This window comes from Rana temporaria, chromosome 3 (assembly GCF_905171775.1).
Source record: "Rana temporaria chromosome 3, aRanTem1.1, whole genome shotgun sequence".
Lineage (NCBI taxonomy): Eukaryota > Metazoa > Chordata > Amphibia > Anura > Ranidae > Rana > Rana temporaria.
Window position 1 is genome coordinate 43773201 of NC_053491.1, and position 27438 is coordinate 43800638.

At 46.7% G+C, this 27438-nt stretch overlaps 1 protein-coding gene across 2 annotated transcripts in view; it reads left to right on the forward strand.

Annotated features, from left to right (window-relative positions):
- Nucleotides 1-6915, forward strand: part of TTLL6 (tubulin tyrosine ligase like 6) — an 81562-nt gene extending 74647 nt beyond the window's left edge. For both annotated transcript variants that reach the window (XM_040342467.1, XM_040342466.1), the window contains exons 15-16: nucleotides 3332-3572; nucleotides 6744-6915. In XM_040342467.1, the coding sequence (XP_040198401.1) occupies nucleotides 3332-3572; nucleotides 6744-6750 (248 nt within the window). In that variant the 3' untranslated portion in view covers nucleotides 6751-6915. The remainder of the gene's footprint in view (nucleotides 1-3331; nucleotides 3573-6743) is intronic.
- The last annotated feature ends 20523 nt before the right edge of the window (nucleotides 6916-27438 follow it).

Sequence of the window (27438 nt, forward strand, 5' to 3'; positions counted from 1 at the left end):
GCCAGATCTCGGCCTTATCGATTTTTTTCCAAAGGCCACTAGCTACACATTCCCTGATTAAAACCTTTTTGCAAGGTGTGATCCGGCTTAGTCCACCAGTCAAGATTCCCTTGTGTCCATGGGATCTGAATCTGGTCCTTTCTGTCTTACAGAAACAACCATTTGAGCCCTTGGCTCATATTCCTTTGGTCCTTCTGACCAGGAAGGTGATATTTTTGGTAGCCATAACCTCCGCCAGGAGGGTTTCGGAGTTGGCGGCCTTGTCTTGTAAGGAACCGTACCTTATATTCCATAAGGATAGAGTGGTCCTACGGCCCCACCCGGCTTTCCTACCTAAAGTTGTTTCAAAATTTCATTTGAATCAGGATCTTGTTCTCCCGTCTTTTTTCTCAGAACCTAGTTCTGCAAGGGAGAAGTCTTTACATACGCTAGATGTATTAAGAGCAGTTAAGATCTATCTTAAGGCTACTGCTCAGGTCCGGAAAACTGATACATTGTTTATCCTGCCAGAAGGTCCCAGATGTGGGCAGGCAGCGTCGAAGTCCACTATCTCCAAATGGATTCGGCAGGTCATTACTCAAGCCTATGGCTTGAGGGGAAAGGTTCCCCCGTTTAAGGTTAAAGCACATTCCACTAGAGCGGTGGGTACTTCCTGGGCAGTGCATCATCAAGCCTCCATGGCTCAAGTCTGCAAGGCCGCGACATGGTCGTCTGTCCATACTTTCACTAAGTTTTATCAATTGGACATAAGAAAGAATGAGGAGAGCGCCTTTGGGCGCAGTGTGCTGCAGGCTGCAGTTTGATTCCTCATGTCTGATGGCGCCCGGCTTATTTCTTGGGGTCTCCCTCCCCTCATAGCATTGCTTTAGGACGTCCCACATAGTAATTACTATGCTTCTCTGTGTCCCGTGATGTACGATAAAGAAAATAGGATTTTTATAACAGCTTACCTGTAAAATCCTTTTCTTGAAGTACATCACGGGACACAGAGCACCCGCCCCTCTTTTGGGGTATTTGGGACACTTATTGCTTGCTACAAAACTGAGGCACTCCCGGTATGGGAGGGGTTATATAGGGGAGGGAACTTCTTGCCTTAAGGGCGTGCCAGTGTCCACACCTGAAGGTACTCTCTATAACCCACATAGTAATTACTATGCTTCTCTGTGTCCCGTGATGTACTTCAAGAAAAGGATTTTACAGGTAAGCTGTTATAAAAATCCTATTTTTTTTTATTTATTTTTTTTTTTAGATTTTTGGTGGAATATTATTTTTTTTAGATTTATTTTTTATTTTTGGTGGAATATTTTTTTTTAGGTGGAACCTCCACTTTAAGAGAGTGCTCCTAATCTCAGCTTGTTCCCTGTATAGAAGACACCTGGGAGACAGAAATCTTGCTGATTGATAGGGGATCAAATACTTATTTCACTCATTAAAATGCAAATCAATTTATAACTTTTTTTTAAATGCGTTTTTCTGGATATTTTTTGTTATTCTGTCTCTCACTGTTAAAATAAACCGACCATTTTAATTATAGACTGATAGGGGCAGATCCACAAAGATCTGCCCCGGCGCATCGTATATGAGATACGCTACGCCGCCGTACCTTACCTGGCTTTGGTTCGAATCCATAAAGATTTTGCGCCGTAAGTTACGGCAGCGTAGTGTATCTCAAGCGGCGTAACGGCGCGGAATTCAAATGCGGCGAGTAGGGGGCGTGTTTCATTTAAATGAAGCGCGTCCCCGCGCCGAACGAACTGCGCATGCCGAATTTCCCGCCGTGCATTGCGCTAAATGACGTTGCAAGGATGTCATTGTTTTGACGTGGACGTAAATTACGTCCATCCCGATTCACGGACGACTTACGCAAACGAATAAAAACATTTCAAATTAAACGCGGGAACGACGGCCATACTTAACATAGCAGGTTTAATTATACTCCACGAATTACCAGCTTTAACTATACGCCGAAAAAAGCCGACTAGAGACGCCTTAAAAAAATGTGACGGCCGCTCGTACGTTCGTGGATCGTCGGAAATAGCTATTTTGCATACTCGACGCGGAAAACGACGTCAACGCCACCCAGCGGACGCCGAAGAATTGCATCTTAGATACGAAGGCGTATGAAGACGTACGCCTGTCGGATCTAACCCAGATGCCGTCGTATCTTGGTTTGAGGATTCAAAACAAAGATACGATGCGGGAAATTTGAATGTACGCCGGCGTATCAGTAGATACGCTGGCGTACTCGCTCTGTGGATCTGCCCCATAATTTTTTCAGTGGGCAAACATACTTTTTCTCTCACTGGCCCAGATTCAAAAAGCAATTGCGCCTGCGTAACCATAGTTACGCAGCGCAATTGCTTACTTGCGCCGGCGTAACGAATGCTCCTGATTCAGGAACCTCGTTACGCCGACTGCAGTCTAAGATATGCATGGCATAAGGCTCTTATGCCCGCATATCTTAGGCTGCATTCTTGCGATGGCCGCTAGGTGGCGTTCCCGTTGTGCTCAGCGTATAGTATGCAAATTGCATACTAACGCCGATTCACAACGTTACGCGAGCCCTGCGTACGCAGTTTACGTCGTTTGCGTACAGCGGTTTTCGCGTAAGGCTGCCCCTGCTATTAGCAGGGGCAGCCAATGTTACTTATACCCGTTGTTCCCGCGTCGCGAAATTTGAACTTTACGTAGTTTGCGTAAGTGAATCGTGAATGGCGCTGGACGCCATTCACGTTCACTTTGAAGCCAATGACGTCCTTGCGACGTCATTTGCCGCAATGCACGTCGAGAAAGTTTCCCGACAGAGCATGCGCTCTACGATCGGCGCGGGAACGCGCCTAATTTAAATGTTTCCCGCCCCCTACGGCATTTTGCCGGAGCGCCCATGCAATTTACGGAGCTACTGCTCTGTGAATCGCGGGTAGCGCAGAAAATTTGCGGGGGCGCAGGGCAAAAACGTTGCCCTGCGCCTCCGTAAAAACTGCGCAAAGGTACCTGAATCTGCCCCACTGTTTCTAGTAGTTGGTCACTTTCAACTTGTTTTGTTCTGTAGTGTTGAAGACCTTTTTATAGGCTATCCATGAAAACAAAAAATATAATTTTTTTGGAGATCGTTTATATGTTATGCTATATGTGAATAATATCCTATGCTGTACATGATAGTATTCATTTATATAATATTCAATGAGACTCTCTCTGATTCTTTAGCTATACTGTATGTGTGTATAAATGAATATGCCTTTAAATACGAGGGGTCTTTAAAAAGTTACTGCACTTTTTTTATATTTAATAAAAAAAAAAAATTTAAGTAAATTTATTTCTTTTTTGTCAGAAAGTTCACCCAACAAAAAACCAACACGCTTTAATGGAACCATGTCTGGCTCACTAAATAACTTACTTTCTACGGGGAGAGGCCTCGCTGCACAATCGCCTGGCTGCACTCTGCCCGCTGTTGAGGGGGCTTTGTTTGGTGAGCGCCTATTATTAATTTCATCATGTTCCGCTCCAATTGCCCTGCGACAAGGCCAGTCAAGGCAACAGCCAAAAGAGATCTTCAACCTGAACATCAATCGGTAACAAACTTTTTATGCCAAACTGTCATGTAAACTGTAGTTAAAAAAATAATAATCTGAATGGAATATATTTAAAGTGACACTAAACTCTGTTTTTTTTTACTACTTAACCACTAGACGACCGCCCGCTGTATATATACGTCGGCACTTTAAATATGGATATCTCAGTAACAGCAGCAGCATCTTTCCAGTGGATGGTCCTGTTTACAATAATGGTGGTCTCTGCGGCGGATTCGCCGCAAGTTCACCATTATCGGCAGCGGGAGAGGGGCTCTCTCCCGCCGCTCTCCCGTGCCCTCTGCCGCTAACCGGAGCCGTCAGTAGCGGAGGTGATTGGGTCCTGTGTCCTGTTAGGTAGGGATACAAGTGGCCCCCACCCGTCTCCATACCATAGCGGGGAGGAAGCAATGTCAAAACGTCACTTCCGTCCATACTTCTGAGGCCTCGTACACACGACCGAACATGTCCGCTGAAACTGGTCCGTCGGACCAGTTCCCGCGGACATGTTCGGTCGTGTGTAGGGCCGACCGGACAATTTTCCGGCCGACCGGACAGGTTTCCAGCGGACAACTGTTTCTTAGCATGCTAATGGTCAGTATGACTTATCGGACATGTCCGCTGGCTGAGAACCCGCACATGACGTCGTAGTGATTCGACGCATGCGTGGAAGCATTTAACTTCCGGGTTTGCGCACGTCGCCGGGTCATCGTCGCCGTCACGTCGCCGCGTATTCTGTCTGCGGGGATTTTGGTTTGATGGTGTGTACAACCATCAGACCAAAATCTCCGAGCGGACATGTCCGATTTCCAGCTTCTCCGGAAATAGCCGAAATAGGCTTGGCTCTTCACGGCGCCTGCGCATAGCCTGTGCGCAGGCGCCGTGAAGAGCCGAGACCTACTCCGGCTGTCTTCGGGGAGAGTGACGTGCCAGGGCCGGCCGTCAATCATCCTCCCTCTCCCTAGGCACGCCCATTCCCCGCGGGAGCCGAAATCTTTATCGTACAGGTACACAGTGAGTACGGGGGTAAAAAAATCGGGACAGGCATACTGTAGCTCGCGCTACAATGCCTGTCTCGATGGAAAAATGATGCAAGTGAGGGTGAACTACCGCTTTAAGTCCAAATATGAGATCTGATGTCTTTTTGACCCCAGTTTTCATATTTAGGAAAACCTGTCATGCTTTTTTCTATTGCAAGAGATGTTTACATTCCTTGTAATAGAAATAAAAGTGACACCATTTTTTTTTAAACAGTTTTAAAATAAATAAGGAAAAAATAAAAACATTTTTTAAAGCGCCCCGTCCCGGCGAGCTCACGCGCAGAAGCGAACGCATACGTGAGCAGCGCCCGCATATGAAAATGGTGTTCAAATCACACATGTGAGGTATTGCCGCGATCGGTAGAGCGAGAGAAATAATTCTAGCCCTAGACCTCAAAACATGCAACCTGTAGAATTTTTTAATTGTCACCTATGGAGATTTTTAAGGGTAAAAGTTTGACGCCAATCCACGAGCGGGCACAATTTTGAAGCGTGACATGTTGGGTATCAATTTACTCTGCATAACATTATCTTTCACAATCTAAAAAAAAATGGGCTAAATTTACTGTTGTCTTATTTTTTTTGATTCAAAAAAGTTTTTTTTTCCCAAAAAAAGTGTGCTTGTAAGACCGCTGCACAAATACGGTGTGACAAAAAGTATTGCAACAACCGCTATTTTATTCTCTAGGGCATTAGAATTGTTTTTTATATAATGTTTGGGGGTTCTAAGTAATTTTCTAGCAAAAACAAATTGTTTTTAATTTGTAAACACTGAGGCCGCGTACACACGGTCGTTCCAAACCGATGAGAATGGTCCGTCGGACCGTTTTCATCGGTTCACCGCTGAAGTGGCCTGATGGTCTGATGGGTGTACACACCATCAGTTGAAAATCCGATCAGGTCAGAACGCGGTGACGTAAAACACACGACGTGCTGAAAAAAAACGAAGTTCAATGCTTCCAAGCATGCGTCGACTTGATTCTGAGAATGCGCGGGTTTTGAACCGATGCTTTTGTGTACTAACCATCGGTTTGGACCGATCGGGCAGAGGTCCATCGGTTCGATTTTGAAGCAAGTTTTAAAATTTTTGACCGAAGGAAAACAGACCGATTTTTTTTTATCATTAGTAGAATTTACATAGTGTTATTTATTTACCCCTAATAAATATAATACTATGTTACCAAAAGTATTGGGACACCTGCCTTTACACACACAAGCTTTAATGGCATCCCAGTCTAAGTCTGTAGGGTTCAATATTGAGTTGGCCCACCCTTTGTAGCTATAACAACTTCAGCTCTTCTGGGAAGGCTGTCCGCAAGGTTTAGGAGTGTGTCTATGGAAATGTTTGACTATTCTTCCAGAAATGCATTTGTGAGGTCAGGCACTGATGTTGGACAAGAAGGCCTGGCTCAAATTCATCCTAAAGGTTTTCTATTAGGTTGAGGTCAGGGCTCTGTGCAGGCCAGTCAAGTTCCTTCGCCCCAAACTCTCTCATCCATATCTTTATGGACCTTGCTTTGTGCTCTGGGGCCCAGTCATGTTGGAACAGGAAGCAGCCATCCCCAAACTGTCTCCAAAAAGTTGGGAGCATGAAATTGTCCAAAATGTTTTGGTATGCTGACGCCTGAAGAGTTCCCTTGCCTGGAACTAAGGGGCCAAGTCCAACCCCTGAAAAACAACTCCACACCATAATTCTCCCCTCTACTAAAAGATTTGGACTAGTGCACAAAGCAAGGTCCATAAAGACAAGGATGAGCGAGTTTGGGGTGGGAGAACTTGACTGGTCTACACAGAGTCCTGACCTCCACCTAATTGAACACCTTTGGGTTGAATTAGAGTGGAGACCACATCAGTGCCTGACCTCACAAATGCTCTTCTGGAAGAATGGTCAAACATTCCCATAGACACACTCCTAAACCTTGTGGACAGCTTCCCAGAAGAGTTGAAGCTGGTATAACTGCAAAGAGTGGGCCGACTCAATATTGAACCCTACAGACTAAGACTGGGATGCCAATAAAGTTCATGTGAATGTAAAGGCTGGTGTCCCAATACTTTTGGTAAGATTGTATATGTTCTTAGAGCGCACATAATCTGTATGTTCTGTATATTTACCAACCTTGTACATTCGTTTTAGGAGATGAACATGAAGATGTGCCAAAAGTTTGAAGACCAATGCCAAGTCTGTTTCTTGCTTTCTATTGGAATAAAAAGGATATGAACTTCGGACAATACAATAATAACATAAAAGATGTAGAAAAAAGGAAAAATAAATGTTGTCTACAGTGCAGACATCTTCAATCTGGGAAGGATGTTTGATTAATAGCACTTACACATTGTTCTCACAGCTGAGTAGTCTGTAAATCATCATTTCATTTGCACCAACACTCACTTGAATTTAAGCTGACCATAGACAGTTCGCATCTCGGCCGGTTCAGAAGGGACCGGCTGAGATTCAAACCATGCATGGACATAGATTAACTTGGATACAACCAGCCTGCCTGATTTTACATGCATCTATCGCTAGCAGCTATTGCAGGAAAGAAATTCGCTCTGTAAATTGGGGAAACCCCTTTTGCCCTGAGCGCAGTATCCAGAAGTTTAATTTCTCAGCCGCCCTGCTTGTCCGCTAATTGAACACTAACCTGATATGGCCCAGGGTTCCTATGTTTTCACTTTGGGTGTATCTATAAACAATGTGCAGAGCTATTTTCCCTTCAAAACTGCATGTACATTCATGTGAATGCCAGCAAAATTGACTAGGCTATGTAGGATGTTCTTCATCCATTGTATATTTTAAAGCGCTTTGCAACTATTGGTGCTATAAATCCTGTATAATAATAATAATAATAATAAAATAATAATAGTGTGAATCAGGAAAATACTGCACTATGGTCACTAGATGGAGCTGCCAATCATAGTAAATAGGTACAGTGGAACGCGGTTAATGAGCATTTTGAATTACGAGCAACTTTTTTTTTTTTAAGACCACTTTCACACTGGGGCATTTTTTTTAGGCGATTTAGCGCTAAAAAAAGCGCATGTAAAGCTCCTGAAAGACGCCTCATCTGCAATCCCAGTGTGAAAGCCGAGTGCTTTCACACTGAGGCTCTGCGCTGGCAGGGCGTCAAAAAAAAGTTGTGAAAGCAGCTTCTTTGCAGGGCTTTAGGAGTGGTGATTACACCACTCCTAAAGCGCCCCTTCCCATTGAAATAAATGGGCAGCGGCGCTTTGTGTGCGCTTTTAACCCTTTATTCAGCCACCAGCGGGGGTTAAATGCGCCCCGCTATCACTCGAAAAACGCTGGTAAAGCGCCGCTAGTTTTAGCAGCACTTTACCAGCATTTTTCAGGCGCTGGCAGTGTGAAAGGGCTCTAAATCCTGACTTGGTTTGCGAGTGTTGTCTTGCAAAACAAGCAGAACTCATGCTAATTGGGTGTGCAGTACCGCATTTGGCCAGGGGTGCAGGGGAGCCGGTTACACTCAGAGCCGTTCCGATCCATTCGGAAATACCCAGTTCCTGAGTGTTTCCGAATCTTGCTGAGGGTTTCCAAGATCAGCCAAGCTGTCCCAGAGTATTTCCGAGGCTCTCTGGTACCCCCCACCTCTGGCCACATGCAGTATTGCATGCCATAGAAGTCAATGCGGAACATATGATCTTCGTTTGCATTGACTTCTATGGGGAAACTCGCTTTGATATGTGAGTGCTTTGGATTACAAGCATTCTCTTGGAATGGATTATGCTCGTAATCCAAGGTTCCACTGTATTTATTTCCTATGATAAATCTCCATCAAGTGTACAAAATTGTGGTATTTTCCCGATTCACGCTATTCTTATGTGAAGAACATCCAACTTGGAAAATATCCTAGTAACATTTTAAATTTTGCCGGCATGCTATAAAACTCCTACTCAGAAAGCAAATTTAGGGGATTGCACATGATAATTCACAGAAGTATTATTATTATTACTTTGTCTGTATTTTTAAGTGATAGCCAATTTTTGAGACACTGTGAGTCCTTTATTTGGACATTTATCTACAAAGAATATACCGTATATACTCGAGTATAAGCCGAGTTTTTCAGGAATTTTTTTTGTGCTGAAAATGCCCCCCTCGGCTTATACTTGAGTCACCTTTTTACGCCTGATCTTCCGGAATTTGAGGACCCAGTACCAGCCGGCCGTAGGTCGCCTGGACCCCAAACTTGACACACATATAGCACCACTCTTCCTCTACAAGTGTGCTAAGTTTGTTGTCCGGGGGACCTACGAAAGGGGAGCACCGATTTTTCAAAGCCAGGCAACCCTTCAATTGACTCCCATGTGAAACGGTAATTTTTGGGGACCACGTAACGGCCAGTCGTAGGTCCCTTGGCACACATGTAGCCCCATTTCTCCTCTACAAGTGTGCAAAGTTTGTTGTCTGGGGGATCTACGGCCGGGGAGCACCGTTTTTTTTTTCAAAGCCGGGCACCCCTTCCATAGACTCCCATGTTAAATGGTAATTTCTCTGGTGACTTTGGGGACCCGGTAACGGCCAGTCGTAGGTCCCCTGGCACACATGTAGCCCCATTTCTCCTCTACAAGTGTGCAAAGTTTGTTGTCCGGGGGACCTACGGCCAGGGAGCACCGATTTTTTTCAAAGCCAGGCAACCCTTCCATAGACTCCCATGTTAAACGGTCATTTCTCCGGTGACTTTGGGGACCAGGTCCTGTTTGGTCGTAGGTCCCCTGGCACACATGTAGCCCCATTTCTCCTCTACAAGTGTGCAAAGTTTGTTGTCTGGGGGACCTACGGCTGGGGAGCACCGATTTTTTTTTTCAAAGCCGGGCACCCCTTTTTATAGACTCCCATGTTAAATGGTAATTTCTCTGGTGACTTTGGGGACCCGGTAACGGCCAGTCGTAGGTCCCCTGGCACACATGTAGCCCCATTTCTCCTCTGCAAGTGTGCAAAGTTTGTTGTCTGGGGGATCTACGGCTGGGGAGCACCGTTTTTTTTTTCAAAGCCGGGCACCCCTTCCATAGACTCCCATGTTAAATGGTAATTTCTCTGGTGACTTTGGGGACCCGGTAACGGCCAGTCGTAGGTCCCCTGGCACACATGTAGCCCCATTTCTCCTCTACAAGTGTGCAAAGTTTGTTGTCCGGGGGACCTACGGCCAGGGAGCACCGATTTTTTTCAAAGCCAGGCAACCCTTCCATAGACTCCCATGTTAAACGGTCATTTCTCCGGTGACTTTGGGGACCAGGTCCTGTTTGGTCGTAGGTCCCCTGGCACACATGTAGCCCCATTTCTCCTCTACAAGTGTGCAAAGTTTGTTGTCTGGGGGACCTACGGCTGGGGAGCACCGATTTTTTTTTTCAAAGCCGGGCACCCCTTTTTATAGACTCCCATGTTAAATGGTAATTTCTCTGGTGACTTTGGGGACCCGGTAACGGCCAGTCGTAGGTCCCCTGGCACACATGTAGCCCCATTTCTCCTCTGCAAGTGTGCAAAGTTTGTTGTCTGGGGGATCTACGGCTGGGGAGCACCGATTTTTCAAAGCCGGGCACCCCTTCCATAGACTCCCATGTTAAACGGTCATTTCTCCGGTGACTTTGGGGACCAGGTACTGGCTGGTCGTAGGTCCCCTGGCACACATGTAGCCCCATTTCTCCTCTACAAGTGTTCAAAGTTTGTTGTCTGGGGGACCTACGGCTGGGGAGCACCGATTTTTCAAAGCCGGGCACCCCTTCTATAGACTCCTATGTTAAACGTCAGTCTAGTCATGGGCACAGTGAGGCATGCACATGGGCACAGTGAGGCATGCACATGGGCACAGTGAGGCATGCACATGGGCACAGTGAGGCATACACATGGACACAGTGAGGCATGCAATGGCATGGACACAGTGAGGCATGCACATGGGCACAGTGAGGCACAGTGTGGTAAAATTAGGTGCCTCGGCTTATATTTGGGTCGGCTTATACTCTAGTATATACGGTAATGATATAAATAAAGTATTTTCAATTGATAAAGAAAAGTTAATAGTAAAGCCACAATGACAGTCTGGTTTATGTTTATGTTGTATTATTTGGTTATTGATTTACATCTACAAGCCCAAACTTGTTCCTGGTTAGGATCACCGCGTGTCCTACGTGCCCGGGTTCTCTCCTGCAGCTCATTGTATTCCGGCTGTTTGGTTTGCAGGGGAAGATTACACAAATACCATTGTGGTTTCCAAGGCAGATATTTTCATACTGGATGTGTTGACAAGAGCTACAAAATCACATCTGGCACATGGCCTGTTTCTGTGAGTTTCCCGTATAGTGTGCTCAGAACGATGCCAAAAACAGTCATTTACTTACTAATATTTCAGGGATTACATGTGATAGACATAAGGGCCTGGATTCACATACCTGAGCGCATCTTTATGCCGGAGTAGCGCATCTCATATGCGCTACGCCGACGTAACACAGAGAGGCAAGCACAGTATTCACAAAGCACTTGCTCCCAACGTTGCGCCGGCGTAACGTAAATTCCTAGGCGTACGCCGGCCTAATTCAAAGTAGGTGGAAGTGGGCGTGATACATTTAAATGAACCGTGACCCCATGCAAATACTCCATAAGATACGTTGAGTCACCGCCTACGACGTGACGTAACCTACGCCCAGCCCTATTCACATACTACTACGTAAACGACGTAAAATACGACGGCTGTTCCCTGGTCCATACCTTAACATGACTTACCCCTGCTTTATGAGGCTTAACTTTACGCCGGACGTAAGACTTACGCAAACCACGTATATGAATGCGCCGGGCGCAAGTACATTCGTGGATCGGCGTATATCCCTCATTTGCATGTTCGAATCATAAATCAATGGAAGCAACCTTTGCGGCCAGCGTAAATATGCGCCGAAGATACGACGGCGTAGGAAACTTACGTTGGTCGGATGAAGCCTAAATTCAGGCGTATCTAGTTCTATGGGTACAGCGCATAGATACGATGGCGCACATTGACACTTACGCAGCGTATCTCGAGATACGTTGACGTAAGCGCTACGTGAATCCAGGCCAAGGGCTCTTTCACACATGCGGACCGTATGTCTGCTTTTTCATCCATCCATTTACGGATGAAAAAGGGACATACCTTGATCCCTATGATATTGCAGGTGTCAGCTGACACCCGATCTCATCCGGGTCCGCAATGCTCCGATTCTGCAGACGGAGGAAAACCCTATTTTTTCCATCCGTCTGCGGATCGGATTGGGTGAATACGGACAGACGGTTCGTGTTCATCCGATCCCCCCCTAGGGGAGAGCGGAGATCTGACGGGGCAGTCTCTGCACAGTGTGCGGGGACCGCCCTGTCATCCGCCGGATCAGCAGAGCGATCCCCGCTGAGCAAGCGGAGGTTCACGGGGCGGATCATCACAGATCCGTCTCGTGTGAAAGAGCCCTAATTGTGAAGTGGAAGGAAAATGATAAATGGTTTTCTATTTTTTTTTACAAATAAATATGTGAAAAGTGTGGCGTGCATTTGTATTCAGCCCCCTTTACTCTGATACCCCTAACTAAAATCTAGTGGAACCAATTGCCTTCAGAAGTCAATTAGTAAATAGAGCCCACCTGTGTGTAATTTAATCTCAGTATAAATACAGCTGTTCTGTGAAGCCCTCAGAGGTTTGTTAGAGAACCTTAGTGAATAAACGGCATCACGGAAGACAGGAAACACACCAGACAGGTCAGGGATAAAGTTGTGGGAAGTTTAAAGAAGGGTTAGGTTATAAAAAATATCCCAATCTCACAGAGCACTGTTCAATCCATCATCAATACATCATCCGAAAATGGAAGAGTATGGCACAACTGCAAACCTACCAAGACATGGCCGTCCACCTAAACTGACAGGCCGGGCAAGGAGAGGAATAATCAGAGAAGCAGCCAAGAGGCCCATGGTAACTCTGGAGAAGCTGCAGAGATCCACAGCTCAGGTGGCAGAATCTGTCCACAGGACAACTATTAGTTGTGCTCTCCACAAATCTGGTCTTTATGGAAGAGTGCCAAGAAGAAAGCCATTGTTGAAAGAAAGCCATAGGAAATCCCGCTTTGCAGTTTGTGAAAAACCATGTGGTGACACAGCAAACATGTGGTAGGTGTTCTGGTCAGATGAGACCAAAATCAAACTTTTTGGCCTAAAAGAAAAATGCTGTGTGTGGTGGAAAACTAACACTGCACATCACCCTGAACACACCACCCCCACTGTGAAACATGGTGGTGGCAGCATCATGTTGTGGGGATGCTTTTCTTCAGCAGGGACAGGGAAGCTGGTCAGAGTTGATGGAAAGATGGATGGAGCCAAATAAAGGGCAATCTTAGAAGAAAACCTATTGGAGTCTGCAAAAGACTTGAGACACCTTCCAACAGGACAACGACCCTAAACATACAGCCAGAGCTACAATGGAATAGTTTAGAATAGATGAAAGCATATTCATGTGTTAGAATGGCCCAGTCAAAGTCCAGACCTAAATCCAATTGAGAATCTGTGGCAAGACTTGAAAAATGCTGTTTACAGACGCTCTCCATCTTATCTGACAGAGCTTGAGATATTTTGCAAAGAAGAATGGGCAAAATGTCCCTCTCTAGATGTGTAAAGCTGGAGGAGACATTACCAAAAACACTTGCAGCTGTAATTGCAGTAAAAGGAGGTTCTACAAAGTATTGACTCCGGGGGGCGCCATACAAATGCACTCCACACTTTTTGCATATTTTATTTGTTAAAAAAAAATTGAAAACCATTTATCATTTTCCTTCCACTTCACAATTATGTGCCTCTTTGTGTTGGTCTATCACAGTGATGGCAAACCTTGGCACCCCAGATGTTTTGGAACTACATTTCCCATGATGCTCATGCACTCTGCAGTGTAGTTGAGCATCATGGGAAATGTAGTTCCAAAACATCTGGGGTGCCAAGGTTCACCATCACTGGTCTATCACATAAAATTCCAATAAAATACATTTACGTTTTTGGGTTGTAACATGCCAAAATGTGGAAAATTTCAAGGGGTATGAATACTTTTTCAATGCACTGTAAAAGATTTTTAAAATGTCTTATTATGGACCTTTTCTAAGTTACAAAGAACATTTACTATTTTCTTTTTATAATTATGTATAAACTACAAATTGATGGATATATTGTTATTAACATATAATATTATGCTAAATGATGTTAATATATGTTTGATTTTTAGTGAGTAATTTAATTAATCTATATAGCATATTATCATATATAAAATTATTTAATATAATATTTTGATACAGTAGTACCATGCAATGTGGTTGCTGTGCGTTTTTTATAAAGTGGTGCATGCGCTACTTTGGGTCCAGCTCAACGCGATTTCGCACTGCACTTCGCGTGTGAATCACACAGGAACACACAGCGTGTTCCTGTGCGATTTATGGTGTGAACCACCACTGAAGGACGAGAGACTGTAAACAGGATGGTAAGGTATATGACCAATCAGAAAGAGCTACATTCTTACACACATGGCTCACTCCCCATGTCCACGTTATCAGTAAGAAGTGTATTCCATTACACAAAGATTTCTCCCCAGTATCCTTGTCAATACTAAGATATGCACTTTAGCATACACAGCTCTCTCCCTAGTATCAATGGGGTTTATTTACCAAAGCTGGAGATAGGGTTGCCACCTGTCCAGCATTCACCCGGACAGATCGGGTTTCAGACTGCCTGAAACCCGGACACATTATTTAGACTGGACTACGGATTCCCAGCACGGTTGCTGGCTGAGAGTGTCTGTTACACTCTTTCACACTGCCCAAACCAAGCACGAACAACCCCCCCCCCAAAAAAAAACACATACAGATGGGGAGGAGAGAGGGCTCGGCCTTCACCTACCCCTCTGTGTCTGGCCACACTTCAATCCTTGGCACTGTGCCTCAGAAAAGGAAAGTTGGGGCTGGAAATTTGTCCAGCAGCCTCAGATACATCTGGATGAGAGGTACTGACTGCCAAAGGGTGAGTGAGCGCACCATCCATCCCTGTCTGTGACTGAAGTATCCCCTCTTCTCTCTCCTGCCTCTGAGTGAGTACACTAAGGTAAATCAGGGTTCTCAGAGCACCCCTTACATCAGAGTTCCCCTTTACACCAGAGGCCACAGTTTTTTCCCTTACATCAGAGTCTTCTCCATACATCAGAGTTCTCAGTGTTCCCCCCTAAATCAGGGTTCCCAGAGCATGCCCTTATGTTAGAGGCCCTAGAGTTCTCTCTTACATCAGAGTCTGCAGAGTCCCCCCCCCCTACAGTGGAGGGGAACTCTGTGGATTCCGATGTAAGAGGGGAACTCTGCGGATTCCGATGTAAGAGGGGAACTCTTGTTATTAACTTCATATGATTAGAAATATTATTTAATAGCAAAATATATGTATAATTTATACTACTTGACTTGACGAAAAGGTGGCACCCCTAGCTGGAGAGTGCAAAATGATTCTCAGTTCTGCATAAAAATCAATCAGCTTTTAACCTCCGCTTGTTCAATAAATCTTTGCCAATCAAACCTGGAAGCTGATTGGTTTCTATGCAGAAGCGTGCCTGATTTTGCACACTCTAGCTTTATGCCGCGTACACACGATCGGAATTTCCGACAACAAATGTTCGATGTGAGCTTCTGGTCGGATATTCCAACCGTGTGTAGGCTCCATCGGACATTTGCTGTCGGAATTTCTGACAACAAATGTTTGAGAGCTGGTTCTCAATTTTTTCCGACAATAAAAGTTCTTGTTGGAAATTCTGATCGTCTGTATGCAATTCCGACGCACAAAAATCCTACGCATGCTCGGAATCATTGAACTTAATTTTTCTCGGCTCGTCGTGGTGTTGTACCTGACCGCATTCTTGACGTTCAGAATTTCCGACAACATTTGTGTGACAGTGTGTATGCAAGACAAGTTTGAGCCAACATTCCGTTGGAAAAAAATCCAGGGTTTTGTTGTCGGAATGTCGATCGTGTGTTCGTGTTTCCGGTGTGTTCATTAGAGAGAATAAACTCCCTTGTCACCAGTGAGATCTACATTCTGTAACACACAGCTCACTTTCCAGTATCCATGTCATCCGTAACCTATGCACTCCAGCACATGCAGATCTCTCCCCAGTATCCATGTCACTGGTAAAATTGCACTTTAGCATACACAAGTCTCTAAAGCAGGGGTCTCCAAACTTTTTCAAACAAAGGGCCAGTCTACTGTCCTTCAGACTTTAGGAGGGCCGGATTGTGGCCAGCAGGGGTAGAAAATGTGCCGAGCCCAGCATCAGTGAGAATAAATATGGCTTTGGGGTTGGTGGTCAGTAGAAGGAGTAGTGCCCCATTATTGGTTATTAGTAGGAGGTATAGTATCCCATCGTTGGTATCAGTGGAAAACATAGTGCCCCATGGGCCTGATAAAGGCTAGCAAAGAGCCACATCTGGCCCTCGGGCCGCAGTTTAGAGACCCCTGCTCTAAAGCCTCATACACACGATCGGACTTTCCGACAACAACGGTCTGATGGACGTGTTTTATTGGACAATCTGACCGTCTGTATGCTCCATCGGACAATTGTTGTCGGAATTTCCATAGACAAATGTTAGCTGTGCATGCTCTCATACTTTCCGACAACAAATGTGTTATGCCAGATCATGTGTTAGTCATTGGACTAAAATCCAAAGTATATACACGAATGCTCAGAACCAATGATAATCATCAGATAACAATAGCAGAAGTTGCCCAAAGGGTGGCGGTAAAGAGCTGAAAAAACACGTGATTTGGTGAATGTTGGCTGAAAATGTTCTGCCGTTTGTATGCATACCAAGTTCACGGCCACACTGGAACATAAGATGATGATGAGGATGGTGGTCTCTCAGGAACGTGGCTCAAGGGATGACAACCAGCCTCCGCCGCACCATGCCACAGCTCACCCGAATCTCAGGGGTCAAGTCCTGGGGAAAAAAGTGTGGGAACTCCCACCCAACATCCACTCCCCCACCAAAAAAAAAAAAAATGATAAGCTCATATGCATAATTACCGCAAGTTCTTTCTAAATCCCGCGATAACTCGCGGCAGACCTCCGCAATGTCTCCTGGGAACAATGACAAAAGCTCCCAGGAGACATTGCGGCATTGAGGAAGTGACGAAATACCCGCACACTACCCGATGAATCCATATACAGGAAGCGGCCAGTAACAAAGGATTACTAAGGTTCGCCTGCCCCTGACAGTGACTCGAGCTGGGCATCGCCGCATAGTGAAGGATTGGCTCGGGTGGCTCGGCTGCTCTCGGCTGCTCTAGTCCTGCAAAGGGAACAGAGTTCCTGCTGTGAAAAAAGTGCAGGAACTCCGTTCCCACGCGTTCCCGCAGGACTTGAGCCCTGCCGAATCTGATACCACTTAAAGCAGGATGGATGGGATAGAAAGCTGTCCACAGGTGACTCTCTTGATATCTGCTGGATAATTCTGCCAGTGCAGGCCACGACTCAGCTGCAGCTCACACTATCACAGATTCCCTGCACACAGTTCAAAAACCGGGTCCCAAGAGAGCGCGCCAGGCCTCAATGCATCCCTTTAATAGTTTCTCTCCCAGCAGTCCGCTCTTTCCAATCAGCCATATGATAGATGTAGTTCCATCAAGTCAGCCAGAGGGTGAATTCTATCCATAGGGACTACATATCCCAAGATGCTTTGCTCTGCCTTGTCTCTGATTAAGAAGGTAACAGGTCAGCATCACACTCAACACTAGAGGGAAACGACTCCCTCTGCAATAACGCCACACAATGTCTCCTGATTGCAGGAATAGGTATATCTCCATCTCCTGGCTACACACATGTACCTCATCTCCCTATGATGCATGTCACCATTGTACACACAGCCCATTAACAAGCATCACGTCACTCCAAAACACTCAGCTTACTTACCAGTATCCATTTTACCAGTGATATCTGCACCCCAAGACACGCAGATTCCTTCCCAGTATCTATGCCACCAATGAGAGCCATCCCTACCCTAAGCCTTGGTTCACACTGACTGCGGGAATGAAATGGTGCGAGTTCAGCTGAACGATTTCATTCCCACATGTCAGTCCTGACTGCGGGGGCGATTTCAGAGACATCTGTGTGGGTTTCTGCACAAATGTCAATGAAAATCGCACTCCGAAATCGCCAAAAGTAGTACATAAACTATTTCTGGGAATCGATGCGGCGTCGCCAATGTGGGGGTCGCAAATATTCGGACGCTGTCATTGCCACCGATTTGACATGGCAAGTCGCAAACCAAATTGCATCAATGTGAACCAGGGCTAAAACACACACAGATCGCTAAATACAATTCATGCCAACAGCAAGATCTACATTTAACCGGTTGCCGACCCCCGCATGTATATGTACGTCCACAGAATGGCACGTACAGGTATATGGGCGTACAGATACGTCCCCGCCTTTCCGCGGGTTGGGGGGTCCGATCGGGACCCCCCCTGGTACACGCGGCGGTCGGTAACCCATGGGGAGCGATCCAGGACGAGGGCGCGGCTATTCGTTTATAGCCGCTCCGTCGCGATCGCTCCCTGGAGCTGAAGAACGGGGGGAGCCGTGTGTAAACACGGCTTCCCCGTGCTTCACTATGGCGCTGCATCGATCGAGTGATCCCTTTTATAGAGAGACTCGATCGATGACGTCAGTCCTACAGCCACACCCCCCTACAGTTGTAAACACACACTAGGTGAACCCTAACTCCTACAGCGCCCCCTGTGGTTAACTCCCAAACTGCAACTGTCATTTTCACAATAAACAATGCAATTTAAATGCATTTTTTGCTGTGAAAATGACAATGGTCACAAAAATGTGTGAAAATTTTCCGAATTGTGTGCGCCATAATGTCGCAGTCACGAAAAAAATTGCTGATCGCCGCCATTAGTAGTAAAAAAAAAAATAATTAATAAAAATGCAATAAAACTATCCCCTATTTTGTAAAAGCTATACATTTTGCGCAAACCAATCGATAAATGCTTATTGCAATTTTTTTTACCAAAAATAGGTAGAAGAATACATATCGGCCTAAACTGAGGAAAAATACTGCATATACAAGCTGGTCCTATTCTCCTCATACAGCATATACAAGCTGGTCCTATTCTCCTCATACAGCATATACAAGCTGGTCCTATTCTCCTCATACTACATATACAAGCTAGTCCTATTCTCCTCATACTGCATATACAAGCTGGTCCTATTCTCCTCATACTACATATACAAGCTGGTCCTATTCTCCTCATACTGCATATACAAGCTGGTCCTATTCTCCTCATACTACATATACAAGCTAGTCCTATTCTCCTCATACAGCATATACAAGCTAGTCCTATTCTCCTCATACAGCATATACAAGCTAGTCCTAGTCCTAGTCCTAGTCCTAGTCCCACTTTTTGCTACAGGTAAGCCTATAATAAGGCTTACCTGTAGCTACCCCAGATATCTCCTAAACCTGCACGGTTTAGGACAGGGCTCGACAAATCCCAGGCGCCAGGTCGCCGTGGCAACCAGAACGTCCTGCCGGCAGCCCACTCACTGCAACTCCCGACGCCCCAGACATGCAGCTCCGGGGCAGCTGATCTCCATTGTTTCCCGGGAGGCGGGCAGTAGTCCGATGTCCGGCTGTGAGTGACATGGGAGGGGAGAGGGTCAGCCTCCTCTCCTCCCCAAATGCCCGAGCAGGGTCCGAGGATGAATGGCTTCTCTCTGTGGGAGCTGTGTTGGCTTTCTTCTGCTGCCCGCGCCTAGTTGCCGCCAAGCTGCCCCACCCAGAGCCCACCTACACGGTGCGAATGGGGTGGTCAGGCTTCGACAGAGGGTGACCCTGGAAGCCTTTGTAGCCTCCATCTGACAGAATAGGCAGACTGTCAGTACTCGGAGCGGGAGGTTTTCTGGTGGACGGTGGAGCAGGGGAGCTGCCTGGGCTGTGTACAGGGCTGCCAACAATGGGGGAGAGCCAATAAAAATGTAAGTGGCCCCAGGCCTGGCCAGGCTAGGAGAAGGGAAGAGCGGGTGAAGGGGAAAGGCAGGAAGTGGCTGCAAACGGGCAGCAGATGATCAGCAGCACTGGGATACTTCTTTCATCCGTTTTTGTATTTTATTTAACCACTTAACCCCCGGACCATATTGCTGCCCAAAGACCAGAGCACTTTTTGCGATTCGGCACTGCGTCGCTTGAACTGACAATTGCGTGGTCGTGCGACGTGGCTCCCAAACAAAATTGGCGTCCTTTTCTCCCCACAAATAGAGCTTTCTTTTGGTGGTATTTGATCACCTCTGTGGTTTTTATTTTTTGCGCTGTAAACAAAAAAATAGCAACAATTTAGAAAAAATTACTTTTTTTTTTTTTTTCAAACTTCAAAATATTTTATTCAGAACGCTGTAATAAATATTCCCCAAAAATATATAAAAAAAAGTTTTTTTTCCTCAGTTTAGGCCGATACGTATTCTTCTACATATTTTTCGTAAAAAAAAAAAAAATCGCAATAAGCGTTTATTGATTGGTTTGATTGATTTTTATGGCATTTTTTTTTGGTACCGAGACATTATGGCGGACACTTCGGACACATTTTTGGGACCATTGGCATTTTTATAGCGATCAGTGCTATAAAAATGCATTGGATTACTATAAAAATGCCACTGGCAGTGAAGGGGTTAACACTAGGGGCGGGGAAGGGGTTAAGTATGTTCCCTGGGTGTGTTCTAACTGTAGGGGGGGTGGACTGACATGGGGAAATTACCGATCTTCTGTTCATACATTGTATGAACAGAAGATCAGCATTTCCCCCGCTGACAGGACCGGGAGCTGTGTGTTTATACACACAGCTCCCCGTCCCCGCTCTGTAACGAGCGATCGCGTGTGCCTGGCGGCGATCGTGCCCGCTGGGCACGCGTACGGGAGCGGGGGGCCCTAGTGGCCTGCGAGAGAGCCGACGTAGAGCTACGGGCTCTCGCGCAGGGGAGCCGACCTGCCGCGGTAAAACGACGGCGGCAGGTTGGCAAGTAGTTAAAGTGTCTCTAAGGCCCCATACTCACGAGCAAACATGTCTGCTGAAACTGGCCCGCAGGCCAGTTTCAGCAGATATGTTTGGTCGTGTGTGGGCGCGAGCGGGCCGAATTCCAGCAAACATTTGCCCGCCGGGCCTTTTCCCAGCAGACAAATATTCCTGGACTTGTTTTAAAACAGTCCGCTGGAATTCTGCCCGCTCGGACATGTACGGTCGTCAGTACAGACCTACCGTACATGTCCAGGCGCCCGCCGTCCCTGGAAGCATTTTAAAGGCGGGCCGCCCACGTCGCCGCGTCATTGTCGCGGCGACACCGCGTCATCGACGCGGCGACACCGCGGACACGCCCCGCGTATTGTTTACGCGCGGACTTCTGTACGATGGTGTGTACAACCATCGTACAGAAGCCCTCTGGCAGACATGTATGGTGAAAACGGTCCGACGGACCGCTTTCACCATACATGTTTGGTCGTGAGTACCCGGCCTGAGGCTTCATTTAGATGTCTAGTACTGTTCAGTGGTAAAAATATACAGTAGAGACAAGTTTCGGCCAGCCTTAAGCTGCATTAGGCAGCAGATGAGGGTGTTTTACATGCTGCAGTCATTATGCATTAGGCATAATAAGGAGTTTCCCCCTATGAGGTTTTTAGTGTCAGGCTGGGTTCACACTATTGCAAATTGGATGTGTGTTTCACCGCATCCAATTTGCATGTCAGGAGATTGTGACCGGCTCTCTATGGAGTCGATTCACACGGGTCTGGGATGGCTTTGGAAACAAATTGCAGAAGGGTCCTGTGCATCTTCTGGTCTGTTCCAGGTCCGAATTCAGCCGAAAATTCTGACTGAAATCGGACATGAAACCGGAATGGAGACGCTCTCGATCCCTGCTGTGAGCCGCTCTGTGCTGCGGTGTGAACCCAGCCTTACTCTTTCTGACCAGCCCATAACCCTGATGTAACAGCATTGCATTGGAGTTATTGACTGGGTGCTCCGCTGTAAGTTAGGGTTAAGGGGCGTAAATTACTGGCCTTACCCCGGGCGCTGACAAACCATACCACGCTAAAAAAAAAACTGGCTTCTAACTTTTTTAGCTGGCTCCTAGATTCAAAGCAAATTTGTCCAAACCAAGCAACACCGCGAGTGATGTCTCTGGACGGAGGGGGGTACAAGGACAGCTGCAGGGGCTTCGATGTAAGGTAAGTAATTCATAATGAGCTAGTATACTATGCATACTAGCTTATTATGCCTTTGTCTTGCAGGGTTTTTATTTATTTTTTTAGGCCGAAATCACACTAGTGCGTTGCGAATTTCAGCTCTCTTATCTCTGCAGAGAGATAAGAGAAGTGTTCAGCAGATCCATTGCGTTTTAGCTGCAGATTAGCTGGAGATCTGGGAGAGGGAAGGGGGAGGGGGGAAGTGTATTGAGCTGAATGAGACAAATCCTGAAGAGAAATGAACACATCTGCGAATTAGCTGCGTACCCATAGAAGATAATGGGCCTGAATTCGCACCTGAGCCGAAACCGCAATGCCTAAAAAACGCACACGGTTTTCCGGCAATGCGCAGTGCGAATGCATCGCACATATGTGAACGTATAGGTGTGTTTGTATTGGAGCAGTGTGAGAGCAGCCTAGTGCCCCGTACACACGATCGGTTTTCCCATCGGAAAAAAAGTTGGATGGATGGCATACACGTGGTCACACAGAAGTTCGGTGAACTTTTGACTGGCAAGAACGCGGTGACGTAAAAGACTACGACGAGCCAAGAAAATGAAGTTCAATGCTTCTGAGCATGCGGCGAATTGTACCTGAGCATGCGTAGGAATTTTGCGCGTTGGGATTTGTAAACATGATCGGAAATTCCGATCAGTTGTTTTCCTGATAGGAAAAAAGAGATCCTGCTCTCTATCTTTTTCCAGCAGTTTTTCTGTTGGGAAAAGTCTGATGGAGTGTACACACGGTCAGGATTCCCGACCAAAAGCTCTCATCAGACTTTTTACAACAGGAAAACCGATCGTGTGTACGGGGCATTAGGATTGTAGGGAATCCCAGCAAAGGTTAACAAAGCAAACTGATACGCTGGGATTTGAGCTCCCTCCAGTGGCCTGATTAGGAATGATCGGCCGAGTGTTTAGGTCGCAGATCTCTGACTGCTGTGACTAGAGGTGTGCTGTGCCTTAGGGGTTATCTGCTCTTCAGACCTCTTTCACACTGGGCGGTTTTCAGGCGCTTTAGAGCTGCAAATAGCCTCTGCTACGCGCCTGAAAATCGCCTCCCTTTCATTCAAGTGTGATTTTTCACACTTGGCGGTGCGCTTGCAGGACCTGCAAAAAAAGTTCTGCAAGCAGCATTGTTGGGGTGGTTCGGAAGCGGCTCAACACGGGAGTTTTTAACCCCTTCTTTGCTAGCGTCTGAAAAGCACCGCTTAACCACTTTCCAACCAGCCACCCTTGTTAAATGGCCTCAGGTCGGCACGTTTCTGCAAATCATCATAGGTTTACGGTGGCTCCTCCAAGCTGTACAGCGTAGGGTGACCACGTGTCCCAGATTGCCCGGGACAGTCCCGCATTTTGCAGGTCTGTCCCAGGTCCCGGGCACCTTCATTTCGGGACAATGCAGTGTCCCGGAATGAAGCTGACACAGCCACCCCCTCCCCTCTTATCTGCTGCCCCAAAAAAAGGCCGCCACATCGCCGCTTTATTCACTGACAGCACTTGTCCTGGCCGGTGTATTGTCACATTTTGCTGCCTATCGTAGAATGCTGCGGAAGTCACGTGGCAGCCAACTGCGCATGCGCGATATGTTCCAAAACGCAAGTGCGATGCGTTCCAAAACGCAAGTGCGATGCGTTCCAATGGATTCACAACAGTACACACCAGTGAAACCTCGGTCGGCATCCAGGCTCTTTCCTTAACATCCCCGTGGATTGGAGGATGTTAAAAAAAGAGCCAGGAGGCCGAGCGAGCGGAGCGAGCCGTCCGAGCGAAGTGAGGACGTGAGGCCGACTGGCCACTATCCTCTAATTCCACGTCGCCCTGAATGCCGGGTTCGCTGGTGTGTACTGTCGTAAATCCATTGGAACGCAATGCGCATGCGCAGTTGGCCGCCACGTGACTTCCGCAGCATTCTACGATAGGCAGCAGACTGTGACACTACACCGGCAATGTCTGGAGAGGCACAATCCCCGCCCCCTGCTTGTGATTGGAGAAATCATAAATCCCACTCTCTTGTGTCTAATCACAGCAGGGCAGTGCAAAGCTATCGTTGGAACAAGGTAAAACGGGTCTCGGCCAGTCAGGACAAGTGCTGTCAGTGAGTGATGCGGCTGCTATTTTTGGGGGCGTGATCAGTTCTCCTGGGTAGAGCGCACATCCGCTGCCCCAGCTGTGCGGTGATTCATTACAGCACAAGCTAATTTTTGGGAAGGGGGTCCGTGAATGCGGTCACCTTAGTACAGTGGGGGACCCGATGCATGTGGCTGGCGGCCGGGATGTCTGCGTGTCACCCGCAGTCGCATTAACGAGAGCCAGAACGGGGATCTGTCAATGTAAACTGTCAGCTCTGCTCCCATACAGTTAGAAACACTCCCAGGGAACACAGTTAACATCTTGATCACCCCCTAGTGTTAACCCCTTCCCTGCCAGTGACATTAATTAACCACTTTCCGCCCGCCTTATGCAAAAAGACGTCAACAAAGTGGTTTCAATTTACTGAGTGGACGTTATATTACGTCCTTAGGATATTGAGCCCCGGGGGCGCGCATAGCGGCAATCGTTGTTGCAGGGTGTCAGTCTGACACCCCGCAACACTGATCTAGGTAAAGAGTCTCAGACGGAGACTCTTTACCACGTGATCAGCCGTGTCCAATCACGGCTGATCACGATGTAAACAGGAAAAGCCGGTGATCGGCTTTTCCTCACTCGCGTCTGTCTGACGAGGATAGAGGAGAGCCGATCGGCTGCTCCTCTGACAGGGGGGGTTTGTGCTGAATGATTATCAGCACAGCCCCCCCGAGGATGCCCACACTGGACCGCCAGGGATGCCACTAGACCACCAGGGATGCCCACCACAGGTATGCCACCCTAGACCACCAGGGATCAAAATGTACAAATAATGGATGCCAATCAGTGCCCACAATGGATGCCAATCAGTGCCCACAATGGGCATCACTGATTGGCAGGCATTGTTTGGCAATGATTGGCATCCATTAGTACAACACATACATTAGTGCCACCTATCAGTGCCCATCTATGCCCATCTGTGCCGCCTATCAGTGCCCATCCATGCCGCCTATCAGTGCCCATCCATGCCAACTATCCGTGTCTCCTATCCATGCCGCCTATCTGTACCCATCCACGCCGCCTATCCGTGCCCATACATGCTGCCTATCTGTGACCATCCGTGCCACCTACCAGTGCCCAGCCGTGCCGCAGATTAGTGCCCATCAATGCCACCACATCAGTGCCACCTCATCAGTGCCCATCAGTGTCCCGCCTTATCAGTGCCCGTCAGTGCAGTACCATCAGTGCCCATCCATGAAGGAGAAAACGTACTTATTTACAATGTTATATAACTGAAACAAAAACATTTTTTTTAAAATTTTCAGTCATTTTTTTAATTTTTTTGCAGAAAATAAATATCCCAGAGGTGATCAAATACCACCAAAAGAAAGCTCTATTTGTGGGTACAAAATGATAAAAATTCAGTTTGGGTACAGTGTAGCACGACCGCGCAATTGTCATTCAAAGCGCAACAGCGCTGAAAGCTAAAAATTGGTCTGGGCGGGAAGGTGTATAAGTGCCCTGTATGGAAGTGGTTAAGTAAGAAGTGGCTATTTTTAGTTCTGATCGCTGTATAAATGTAAAACGTTTGTCCGATGGAGCGTACACACGGTCAGATTTTTTTGAAAACCTGGGAATTTTTACGTTTGCTGGCAAAAAGTCTGATGGTGTGTACAGGCCTTTACTCTGCTTTAAATGATTAAACCCGGCTATAAAACTGCGTATCACCTAACGACAATTTCCTTCCCTTAAGCCTCGGACACACAATGGACTTTTCCGCAAAGCGTAGGACTTTTTGTCCGCAGGGCGTTGGTCAGGAACTTGTCTTGCATACAAATGGCACACAATTGTCGGCCAACAAACACAAACGTAGTGACGTACTAGGTTATTTTTCAGCTCTTTAGCGCCACCCTTTGGGCACCTTCTGCTAATGTTGTGTTTGGTGAGCATTGATTCCGAGCATGCGTGTTTTGTCTGACGGACTTGTGTACACACGATCGGAAAATCCGACAACAGACCGCTGTCCACGGAAAATTTTAAAGCCTGCCATCCAACATTTGTCCATGGAAAATCCGACTACAATTGTCTGGTGGAGAGTACAAATGGTCGGATTTTCAGCCAAAAGTCTGCCCCACAGAATTCTGTGTGGCAGATCCTCAAAGATCTGCACCGGCGCAGCGTATCTGAGATACGCTACGCCGCCGTAACTTACCAGGCTTTGGTTTGAATCCAGAAAGAATTTGTGCCATAAGTTACGGCGGCGTAGTGTATTTCTCGCGGCGTAAGGGTGCGGAATTCAAGTGCGGCAAGTAGGGGGCGTGTTTCATTTAAATGAAGCGCGTCCCCGCGCCGAACGAACTGCGCATGCCCCCTCCGTCAAAAAACTCCCAGGGTGCATTGCTCCAAATGACGTCGCAAGGACGTCATTGTTTTCGTCGTGAACATGTCCAGCCCCATTCACGGACGACTTACGCAAACGACGTAAAATTTTCAAAATTATACGCAGGAACGACGGCCATACTTAACATTGCGTACGCCACCAGATAGCAGCTTTAACTATACGCCAAAAAAAGCCAAACGGAAACGACGTAAAAGAATGCGACGGCCGCTCGTACGTTCGTGGATCGTCGGAAAAAAGCTATTTTTCATACTCGACGCGGATTACGACGTGAATGCCACCCATTGCATCTTAGATCCGACGGCGTACTAAGGCGTACGCCTGTCGGATCTAACACAGATGCCGTCGTATCTTGTTTGGTGGATACCAAAACAAAGATAAGACGCGCAAAATTTGAAATTACGCGGCGTATCAACAGATACGTCGCATAATTTCTTTGAGGATCTGCCCCTGTGTATCCAGGAGAAGATCAGATACACTGAACACATGAAAACACAGCTACATTTAAAGGATAAGTTCACCATTTAACAAAAACATTTTTCGTACCCTTTAAATACAGGAGAAAGTGACCTTAGTCATTTGTTTATTCCTCCAGATCAACTTCTCTGGCATCTAAGTAACGCAAATTCAGGCGGATCCTATGCATGTAGCCTTATACAGATATGTTGTACTTCTGTACAGGCGCCTCTGAGCGCAGCCCACTATGTGCCCCCATCACCCGTGTGCATGTACCCCAAAGCCTGCACATGCTCAGTGTGTGAATAGTCTACAAGAGATCCAGGAGTGCATTTACTGACCCCTGATTCACACCTAGGCATTGTTATTGCTTTTTGCATTTTGCACTGCAGTCCATATAATATGGTTTCCTATGGAAGAAGTTCTGTACTGCATGCAAAAAACACAAAACATGCCATAGATGTGAATCCAGCCTTCCAGGAATTTCCTTGCATCCGATCAGATGAAATGATCATAGAACTCATAGAACATTCTTCTCCTTCATCCAATTCTTCTCATATGTCTTTTCAGGATTCCTCTCTGTCTCCATTGTTGTTGGAGAATAAGTCCCGCCCACTTCCTGTTGTCACTGTAATCACTTCCTT